This window comes from Elgaria multicarinata, chromosome 13 (assembly GCF_023053635.1).
Source record: "Elgaria multicarinata webbii isolate HBS135686 ecotype San Diego chromosome 13, rElgMul1.1.pri, whole genome shotgun sequence".
NCBI lineage: Eukaryota > Metazoa > Chordata > Lepidosauria > Squamata > Anguidae > Elgaria > Elgaria multicarinata.
The window spans coordinates 34,491,731-34,502,563 of record NC_086183.1 but is presented as its reverse complement, the minus strand read 5'-3'; the positions used below and the strand labels follow the sequence as shown (position 1 = coordinate 34,502,563).

At 56.5% G+C, this 10,833-nt stretch overlaps 1 protein-coding gene across 1 annotated transcript in view; it reads right to left on the bottom strand.

The window, feature by feature from the left end:
• Positions 1–10,833, bottom strand: part of EXOC3L2 (exocyst complex component 3 like 2) — a 33,050-nt gene that overhangs the window by 2,636 nt on the left and 19,581 nt on the right. The window contains exons 7-11 of the mRNA XM_063139699.1: positions 9,637–9,747; positions 7,710–7,845; positions 7,462–7,584; positions 6,229–6,384; positions 5,175–5,296 (exon numbers count right to left, since the gene is read on the bottom strand). Coding sequence (XP_062995769.1) covers positions 5,175–5,296; positions 6,229–6,384; positions 7,462–7,584; positions 7,710–7,845; positions 9,637–9,747 — 648 coding nt within the window. The remainder of the gene's footprint in view (positions 1–5,174; positions 5,297–6,228; positions 6,385–7,461; positions 7,585–7,709; positions 7,846–9,636; positions 9,748–10,833) is intronic.

Here is a 10,833-nt window from a genome sequence, read left to right as displayed (position 1 = left end):
AATCAGTGAAGCCCCGTCCTGCGGACTGCCCAGAAGCGCCGCGGCCTGGCGGAGGGGGAGCGCAGGGCTGGCGCATGGCTGAGCACCGGCTTAATGGCCCCTCTGAGGAGCTTTTTCCCAGCACCAGAGGCCTGCGGAGCGGAGGGGAAGTCGCCAACTTTCTCAGAAGGCCGCTGCTCATTAGCAGCTCGCATCCGTCTCCCCACACTGCCGGCACAGCGGGCCCTGCTCCCGTCCCCATCCGAGCGCAGCCTTCAGTGGCTCGCGTAGGAAGCCTCTCGCTTGGTGTAAATCCCACCACTTCCTTCCTCGGATGTTTCCTGGGGAGCAGCGGAAAGCAATCAGAAGTGGCGGGGTGGGGGGGCTGCCTTCTCCCGCCCCCACCCCCAGTCCTGGCACATTTTAGCAGTGCCAGAGTGGAGGGGGAGTGGCGCACAGCCCCCGGCCGAGGGGGTTCCCCGCTGTCCCTCCGTACCCATAGGTGTGTGTGGCACATTTTATTAGGGTGCGCACTCGTGGAATTGTATTTATTTATTTTTAAGGGGAACCTTTGTTGAATACCCAATCATGCAGGATACTATTTTTATTCATTTATTTATTAAACACTGTAGACACTGGTGCCTTAGTCCACATTCGGCTCGCCTGACTGCGAGAGGGCCATTGCAGATAAGGGGGGAGGGGAACGAGGAGACGCTCCTCAAGCAGTGGCATTGGGGTGACGCTGGCCGGAGGACGGGCTCACGAGGCGACAGTAGCCTTCGGGGGCCTTTCCTCCTGGCCTCTCTGAAGCGCAGCTCCAGGTAAGAGGCTCCCGGCAGAGCGATTCCTTTTCGCTCCTGCTGCCCGGAGCAACGGGGCTCTCTCAGAGGCAGCGGTGGTGTCGGTGCTGGCAGAGGGCAGCTGGAGGGCCGTCCCACTGCACCCGGACCCCTACTCAATGGTCCCCTCAATTCGGAGTTTATTGCTTGAGACATTAGGGTGTGCCTGGGCACACCCCGCACACCCCTTGCGCACGCCTATGTCTGTCCCCCTCCCAAACCCTGATGGAAGGATGCCCCTGCCCCAAGAGGCGGTTTGGGTGCAGAGGAAGGTTGAGCATGAAGAGGCCCTCTCCATTGCACTGCTGCTTTGGGCTTTGGCCTCCTCTGAAGAGTCTCCAAGGGAAGGAATGAAGGCCAAGAGGAGGGAAGGGGCCAAGAGAAGGCAAGGCGGTGGCTGCTCTCTGCTTTTGCCGCACCCTAGGCTTCTTTTGACCCCCCCCCCCCCCATCCCTAGCCTGACCACCAGTCTCCATCCTGAGGTCCCTGGCAAAGCCAGGGTCTGCCCGTGACCAGCTGGGTGGCCCCCTCCCTGTGTCCGGGAGCAGCTGGCGTGGGTCTCAAGCACAGCAGAGGCTTTCCGGTCGCAAGCAAAACACGTGGTTCTTCTACCCCTGAGCTACGGCCCCGGCACAAGAGCCAGGAGAGCAGAAAGGGAAGTTTGCCTCATTTCTCCCCCTCTGCGCACTCGGCATTTCCACCCCAAAAGGCACACACACACACACACACACACACACACCCTTAGCTTCCAGGGTCTGCCCCCTTTTATTGGGGGCTTGAAACTCAGGTGTTCCGAGTTTCATGTCCAAGGGGTTTATGAGCGAGAATGACATCACGCCAGTCCTTTTACAACTTCATTGGCTGCCAGTCCAGATCCGGGCCCGATTCAAAGTGCTGGTATTGACATTCAAAGCCCTAAACGGCTTGGGGCCAGGTTATTTGATGGAACGCCTCCTCCCATATGTACCTGCCCGGACCTTAAGATCATCCACAGGGGCCCTTCTCCGTGAGCCCCTGCCAAAGGAAGTGAAGCAGGTGGCTACCAGGAGGAGGGCCTTCTCCGCTGTGGCACCCCGGCTGTGGAAAGAGCTCCCCAGAGAGGTCTGCCTGGTGCCTACACTGTACTCTTTTCGTTGCCAGCTTAAGACCTTTTTATTCTCTCAGTATTTTAACACCTACATTTAAACTTTGCTGTTTTAATTCTGTATTTTAATCCTATATTAATTTCTGCTGTGTGGTTTCATCCTGGTTGTGCTTTTTATATTGTATTTTGTATTTGGGTTTTTAGATTGTTGGATGTTTTATTATGTTCTTAATGGTTTTAATTTTTGTGAACCGCCCGGAGAGCTTCAGCTATTGGGCAGTATAAAAATGTAATAAATAAAATAAATAAAATAATAAATCAGGAGCATCCGGAGGAGTCTCGGAGTCTGCTCTAAAGATCAGGGCGCTGCTCATTTTGCCCAAATGCTCTTCCGCTACGTGGGCATGTTGGCACTACCATGGTGGCTTAAGAACGGATTTTGCCAGCTTCAGCGCCTGCAGATGGGCAATGTGAGAACCCTAATCCTTTTCTCATGATTCTACGGAACCAGGGCCTGAAAGTTAATCTGGGTTGATTAAACCACAGAGCTTCCTGATAGCTGCCAGTTGGCGAGTGGAGACAAGGTACTGGGTTAGAAGAAACTTCTTAGGTTCTTAAACTTTTTTCCTCCTCTAAGCTGTCAGAGCAGTGCTTATGAATGCCGTAGATCAGATCCCAGCGCCCGCGGCATCGCAGCATAGCCAATATGATACTTGTCCCGCTGCCAGCACAAAATGGCCACCCGGCAGGAAGTTGCTACCAAGCCCACTTCCTGTCTGAAGCTCAGCCACTTGTTTTTCTGCTACTGGATGCCTTCCTTTTTCTTTTTCTTTCAAGAAACAACAAGTCCAAAAGGGTCCAGATAAAACAGGAAACGTCCCTCAGCCACACTTAACGGGCAATCTGTCGCCTCTGAAACAATAAGATGCAATGAGAGGAAGATGGAAAGGAAAACAAACAGGGGAGATACGATAAGGCCCGGCTTCGCCTGCCCTGAGTGACGCAGCCGGCTGGTAGCGGCATGCAGCGGGGCGGGCAGCGTGGAAGGGAGCGTATTTATAACTCGCCAGCCTGCCCTTTGTCCTGGGAAAGCGGCCGGCGGTGACACGTTTGGCTTCCAAGAACTTGCCGCCGCTGCCAGCCAGGCCGTCCTTGGAGGAAGCAGAAGGACACCGGCTGCTCCCAGGGGCTCTCGGCGTGAGCATCATCCAGTTGTCTCCGCTTCCACTTCAGGGATCCAATGGGAGAGGGAGGAGGCCGGCTGGCAAACAGGAGTTGTAAGCGGCGCGATGCCGTTACGGGGAGAGAGGAGAGAAGACAACGGCCAAAAGGCCCTGCTTGCATTGACATTGAGGCCCTCAAGAGATCCTTCATGGCGGTTAGATCCAGCATGGATAGAGCCATGGAACTGGCGGGTCCAAACCTCTTTGGTGGTTTGGGGAAGTTCATCTCACTCCTTCTTCGAAATCATAATTTTCCTAGGCAGTTGGTTGGTTCCCTCGGGGAACAGCTGTTTCTCTTAGGACGTTGCCCCTAAGAACCTACTTATACCCTAAAACCCCACTTCCTGATATATCTTCTTCTCACAGCCTCAGAAGATGGGACAACTGTTGTTGCTGTTCTTTTCATTTCTATACCGTCCAATAGCCAGAGTTCTCTGGGCGGGTTACAACCATTCGTAAGATCATAAAATACAGCATACGCATATAAATATACAAAATTGGCCCTGAGCTGCAGGGTTTTCCTCTTCCTTTTGGGGGCAGCCCCTAGGAAGGCCTGGAGCACCCTAGGAAGGCCTGGAGCACCCTAGGAAGGCCTGGAGCACCCTAGGAAGGCCTGGAGCACCCAGTCTAAAGCATCCCTGAGAGGTGGGCTGCCTAGTCTCTGCTTGAAGGCCTCCAGTGATAGAGCCGAGGAACTTCCTCGCTGGCCATGCGCCATGTCCCCAGGTTGCGAACATCCTCACCTGAGAGCCGTTTCCCGCTTTGGGTGGGAGAAACCGCCTTGATTAATACTTCCATTTAACTTTGGTCTCGCGTTTGTTTGTTCTTTCGCACGGAGCAGGATTGTGGCCCCCAGCGGTCATGGCAACGGGCCACGGCACAGAGCATGGCCGCCCGGTCTGGCACGGCTCCAGTTTGCATCGGTCCAGAGGTAGGAAGGGCAGGCAAGATCCCGGCTGGGACGGGGGTCACCACCACGGGAGCCACTTGGCCCCGCAGAACCCCAGAAGCGCCAGGAAGGAGCAAAGAAAACTGTGCCAGAGTGGCGTCACAAGCCCCCGTCTGACAAGGCGCTGTAATTAACTGGGCTGAAGATGGCCCCGGCAGAGACTTTCCCACAGCTGCAAAGGACAGTGAGGGCCAAGAGGTCATAGAACCAGATGCCTAGCTCAACGGAAAGTACCGTTCCTGAAACGGCCAGCCTACAGACCCACGGATAGGGAGGGCAAGTCTACTGAAGGCTATTAGCAACGTCAAGGAAGTCCGCGGGCAGAGGCCGGCCCACCTCTGGGTACCAGAGAACAGGCTCCCTTCAAGCCCGGCTTTGGAGCTTCCGGAGTCGTCCATCAGGCCACTGTGGGACTCAGGGTGTTGGACCAGGGCGGGAACCTGCGGCCCTCCGGGTTCTGTTGGAATACAGCTGATGGGAGCTGGAGTCCCAGAGCACCTGAAGCCCGGCAGGCTCCCCGCCCTTGGGTCAGGGGAAAGCCCGGTGTGGCCTTCTCCCAGGCTTTCTCCCAGGGTGCTCGTACACTGGGACCTCCCAAGGAAACGGGTGGCCCCACGATTCTGGAGACGGGATGGAGTCCTTCCGTGTGCAACACAGCATTCGCCTATGGCATTTGCTGCCACGAGGTGTGGCGGGGGCCACCGGCTTTGGTGGCTTTAAAAAGAGGGCCGGGCTCATCCCTGGAGGAAGGAGGGCAGGAAGCAGAGCTCTACCGGCAGCTATTTAGCAGGCCGGCCATTTGGAGCCTCCGTGTTTGGAAGCCACGCAGGCCGCTGGGCACCATCCGCTGCTCCGGAGGGCAACAGCCGGTGGGCTTCCTGGAGGCACCTGCTTGGCCACTGTGGGAAGGCTGGCCTACTTGCCCCACCCAACCCTTGGCTTGATCCGGCCAGGCTCTTCTTCTGCGCTGGTGCCCTTCTGGTGTTCCCACGAGATGCTCTCCCTCCCTTCCAGGTCACGGGGACAGGCACCCTCCCCCGCCCCACATTAAGCCGGCCCCCCACCCCATGGCCCCGAAGCCCCCGTGCTCCCGCACTCACTGCACGTCAGGAAACTCTCTCACGAGGAACCCCACTTCCATCTGGATGGCAGGCGTGTCCTCCAGCTCAATCATCCTTGCCAGGTGGGGCACAGCCGAGTCCAGCCAGGATGAGGTGGATTCCTGCGAGGAAGGGAGGGCGAGGCGGCAGTCACAGAAAGGGCAGCGGCAGGCCACGGCGGGGGCGGCAGTTAATTATAGATCACCCCTGGCTCGTCCCGACTGGAGACAGGAGAGGGGATGTGCTGCGTTTGCAAGCAAACACCGGGAAGTGACCTTTTCCACAAAACAAAACAAAAACCCTCACGAACGACCTGTGGAACTCCCTGCTGGGGGATGCAAGGAGGGGAAACAGAGCTCCAAAACGGATCTGGTAAATACGAGGAGACGGTCCCGTCCCAAAAGACCAGCGCCTTCTCAAGCTGAAGAATCTTTAAATCGGGGGTGGAACAGGGCTGTGCAACGGGGGAAGGGGTCTGGAACGCCCCGCCCCGCCCCGCCGCACCCCTCCAGGCCTTGAGACCAGGGTGAGCTGAGGGGAGGGGGGCAGCAAGAGGAAGACGGCCCCGGCTCTTCCATGGCCTGGGCGCCTCCTTTCTCCCAGCCCCGTCCGTTTGGAGAGTGCCGTGCTCGGGGCATCTCTCACGCAGGGCCGGGGGACGTCCGGCCTGCCGGCCAAATGGGAGCCTCCCTCCCTGCCACTTCGCAGCCATCCCACATTTCAAGGACAAAGCAAGAAGGCCGCTTCGATTTTTGAAATGTAGCTCATAATATAAATCACTGCAACTCCTCCTAACAACCATCGCCAGCACTATGGCTCTGGAAAGCCAAGCTTTGGGGCGCAAAGGGCATTTCGGTGGGACACAGCTTTTCTCGGCCTTGCATGGCATGGGGGGGGGGAGGACCTGCTTGCTGAAATCCCCACCCCTCCTCCTCCTCCAGTGCTCAAGGGCCCCTCTGTTCTCCTCTGCCTCTGGCCACCCTCGCTCTGCCTCTGCCTCCAGCCGTTGGTTCTGACCCAGCTGCCTCTCGGCCCTCCCGGCCACGGCTCTCACCAGCTGGACGAAGAACTCCTGCAGCTGCTTCGCCTCGCTCCTGAGCCGCTGGGCCACTTTGGCTCTCATCTTGGAGGAGGTGCAGATGATCCTCACTCGCATCAGGGGCCGGATGTATTCGATCAGCACCCGGCGGTGCACGTCCCTCACCAGCATCTGGTGGGTCAAAGCGGAGCCAAGAAAGCCAAGCTAGAATCCGCCAGGGCCAAGCCTGGCTGAAGCCACCCAGAGCAGCTGTCTTTGGAGACGCCATCCCGGAGGTGGGTGGGTGGCTGAGATGCTCAGGGCTAGGCAAGGCTCCAGTGGCATATGCAGAAGCTAAGCTAGCGGACCGTCCCCTGGCCTGGGCATGCCGTGACGGGGAACGCTTTGCTCACATGCGGTGCACGCATGTTTACCCTGTCGTGGCTCCGCCGTGGCGCTGCGTTGATTATAAGATGCAGCAGCCACGGCGGGCTTCTCACCCACCCCCCAAACTGCGCTCTTTGAAAGCACCCATTTACCACGACTCCCCCCTTTGTTCCGAGGTCACCACGTTGTTTCTTCATGTATCAGTGGTGGCCTCAGTTTCGTTTATGCAAGTGGGCACCGCGCTGGGCGGATCGGGTGAGCGTGGGGACGCAGGGCAGGGGACGGACCAGCGGAACGGCCGCCGGTGCTGCGGTGTTCCTGGCTGGATAGCCCACGCTCCCTCCTGCCCTTTAACTTTAGTGCTTCCACCTCGCAGTAGCGATGCTGTGGAGCTTTGGGAGAATCCGATACCAACGCGGTCACGGCAGCATCGTGTGCTTTTTCCATATTAGCCTCCTGTCCCAGGAGCCAAGTCGGGGAGAAAACTGGCATTGTAAGTGGGGGTGGAGGGTGGGAGGCCCACGCATGTGGTTTCACTGGGGTGGAGGTGGCTTCCTTTCATCTCCCCTCCTCAATTTATGCACCAGAAAGCCAACAAGTTCCCCCCCCCCCCGGCTGAGGTTGCCCCGTCTTTGCCGGTATCTTCATTAGCAGCAACCTGGAAGGCTTCACCCCAGGCCAGCAAAGCACCTCCGGCTGCAGCACGTGATCCGAGGGGCGCGTCCCAAGCTTTCCCGCAATGTCGCCGCGGACGCTGCTGTGACCCAGCCCCCTCTGACCCCGCACTGCTTCACCGTCTCCCCAAGCAACCGCCTGGGCCATCCGTGCAGCCCGAATGGCCTGGGACACGGCCCTTTTGCCTGCCCCTGGCCCGTCGCTCACCTGGTACGGCTCCAGCTTCATCTTGCTCATCTTCTGGGCATGCTCCGTGAGGAGAGCCATGATGGTAGAGAAGGCCTCTGAGTTGCTGAGCCACTTCCTTTTCATCAGTTTGTGGAAGTAGGGCTGTAGTTGGGGGGGGGAGGGCAGAGACGGGAAGCGGAAATGAGACCCCCTCGGAAGCCGCCTTACATCAAGGGGCCCCGCGTGGCCCTCCAGGGCAGGGGGCCTCCCCAGTCCAAGAGCGGTACCTTGAGGTTTTGGAAGAGGTGGTCAGCCAGGACTCTGTTGCAGCGCCGCGTCACTCGGTCCAGGGAGGCGTTTGCCTGGCGCCTCGCTGCCTCGCTCTCAGGGTGACCGAACCTGGCCAAGCGCTCAGCGTAGTCCCTGGAGGAGAGAGCCTTGTCAAAGGGGCTTCCGGCAGGGCGTGACGAGGTAGCAAAGCAGCCAAACCCCTCTCCCACCATGAGTCTGGGGGGCGAGGAGCTGTGGAATCGGCAATGGCCACGGCTCACTTGTGGGCTAACTGCCCTCTCCCCCACCACAGCTGTCAGCTGAGAGGCTGTGATGTCACGGAATGTTCACAAACATTCTAATCCTGAAAGGGAAAGTGTCAGCACCAGAACTTTGGCATCTGCTCTGAGGGTGGTGAAAGGTGTGTTTGGCTTGGGGGAGGGGGAACAGCGCATGGGCCTAAAGTGAGGGAGGGAACATGGACTGTTGTCTGGGATCACTTCTAAGCCACCTAAGGGCCTCCGTCTCCTGCCATCTTCATTTCCAGTGAACGGCAGTTCTGGGCTATATGATATTCGGAGACATTCTCCAGGTATGAAGGCTGTGGGCAGCTGCAGACAGATGCTTTCCTCTAGCAAGCCCAGCCCTCAAGAAAAAGAAGGCGGAAAGAAAAGATGCTGAACATGGTGGCTTCAAAGGAGTTGTTGGTTGTGCTATGGTTCAGATCCTGCGCGGCCTTGTACACAGTCGTACGGGCAAGTTGCCGTCCTTTGTGACTAGCCAGGCCTCCCGTGACGGCCATTTTGCATCTCAAATTCCCAAATGGGCCCATGGGCCAAAGAAGGTTGTCTGTCTACTTCTGATCTAAAGGGCAGAGGGACCATCAGGTGTGTGGGAGAAGGAAGTTGGAGCCCTGGAGTCGAAACAAAGGAGGGAAGGATGGACACAGAAGGCAGAGAGGGCTGATGGGAGGCAGAGACGTGAAAAGGGGTGACCAGATTTAAGGGGAAACCTCACCCAGGCCCCCAAACAGGGAGGGGGGCAACGTGCACAGCAACAGGGGCAGAAAGGCAAGGCAAGGGAATGGCTGGGGCCCAGACATCGTGGGCCAGGAAGGCCAAGGCGGGAGGGGCCTGTGGGTGTCCATGTTTCCCGTAGCAAGGTGATCTGTCCAGCCCAATTTTCTTTTGGAATGGACTGAAATGCCAAAACAAAAGGTGGATTCAGACTTCATCATAATTGGATTAGACCCGCTGAAATAATGGGCCTCAAGTCAGTCATGTCTAACAAGTCCCATTGATGTCAGTGGATACGCGAGCCCCTGCCAAAGGAAGTGAGGCAGGTGGCTACCAGGAGGAGCAGGGCCTTCTCCGCTGTGGCACCCTGGCTGTGGAATGAGCTCCCTAAGGAGGTTCGCTTGGCACCTACATTATATGCTTTTAGACGCCAGGTGAAGACCTTTTTATTCTCCCAGCATTTTAACAGTCTATAAATAAATTTTAACTTGGTGTTTTAAATTCGTAATGTTGCATTGCTGCTGTTTTTATCTGGTTGAGCTTTTATATTGTATTTTATATTGTGGTTTTATACTGTTGTTTTATACTTTGAATGTTTTTAATTTTTGTGAACCGCCCAGAGAGCTCCGGCTATTGGGCGGTATAGAAATGTAATAAATAATAAATAAATAAGTCTGGAACCAATCCCTTGAGATTTCAGCACCCAGGTTGCTGTGCAAGTAGACAAAATTCAAGTCCTGGAGGACAGACGTTGGGCTGGGGTAGGTACATGGGTGGGAGGGGGGCAGAATAGTTGGCAAAGCTCACTGGGGGTGAGGGTGGCCGAGGGCAGGATGAGGAGGGGCTGAGCGCCATCTGCTCCTGCTTCCCCCCTGGCGTCTGACGCGAGCAGGAGTGGTGGCGGTGGGTGGTGGCCGTGGCATCTCACCTGAAGGCAGGGCAGCAGTTGACCAGCATGATGGTTCGGCCCATGTAGCTGTCAGTGGTGAGGCTGCTCTCAATTTGCCCCTCATGGAACTGTTCCACCTTCCTCTGGAAACTGGGGTGGGGTGGGGTGGGGGGAAGCAAAAGCCAGAAGAAAATTCCGTTGACGAAAGCTGCCTGATGCAAACCGCTCCTGCTCCAAGGCACCCGTTCCACGCCCCTGACCCATCACCCCGTCCGCTTGGCACGGCCTCACAACCGCCTGCCTGCCTGCAGCCGCCTCCTGAACGTGGGCTCCGTCTCCGTAGCCCTGATTTATTTGTGTCTTTATGGCTTTTCTATGCTGCCTTTCTGGAACCAACTAAGGCAGTTTGTTAAATTTGTTTTTAACCGTGCATATTTATTGTTTTTATGCTGTATGCTTTTATCTGTACGCCGCCCTGAGATCTTCATGATATAGGGCGGCATACAAATGTTTTAAATAAACAGATAAATATATAAATAAATAAATGGTTTGCAAAACAAATCATAAAACAGGAACGTTATACAAATACTAGCATAGTAAAATGTTATAAGCAACCTTAAAAACCAGCGCCCCAGTGACATTGCCCCTGTGTCGGCTCTGGGGACGCCCCGACCTCTGACCGCGGTTTTAAATCTTGCACCGACTCCATTCCTGCATGTGGAGGGATGTCGGAAGCGTCCCGTTAGGATGAGCTTTCATCGGCTCATCCCTCCCCCCACCCCACCCCACCCCAGACTTCAATCCGTCTTCTGCTAACTGGTTCGACTCGGCCTGCCCCAAATCTGGTCAGCCGGTGGATTTCCGGTGGTTTTAATTTGCATAAATTTCAGCGCAACTTATGCACATTACGCAAATTTTGGATGTAACTTGCGCAAATCTCGGTTTGTGCAAATTCCAGCCCAAAATATATATATGATAGAAGTCCTTGGAGTTTGGGGAAAAGCCAGATGAGCCCAGAAAGGGCTGAATGTCCCCATGATAGGCATCCCTAGTTGCTTGCACTGATGCTCCCCCTCCTGCTCCTCCTTTTCCAATCCTGCCTCCAGCTGAGCCCAAGAAACAGGCTCTGCTCCGGATCTGCCCTTCCCAGAGACGTCATGCAAATGGAGGGCGCATCCCCACACGCAGGCACGTCCTTTGACGGCCGGCAGCCGAATGTCTTAACAGTCTCCTCCG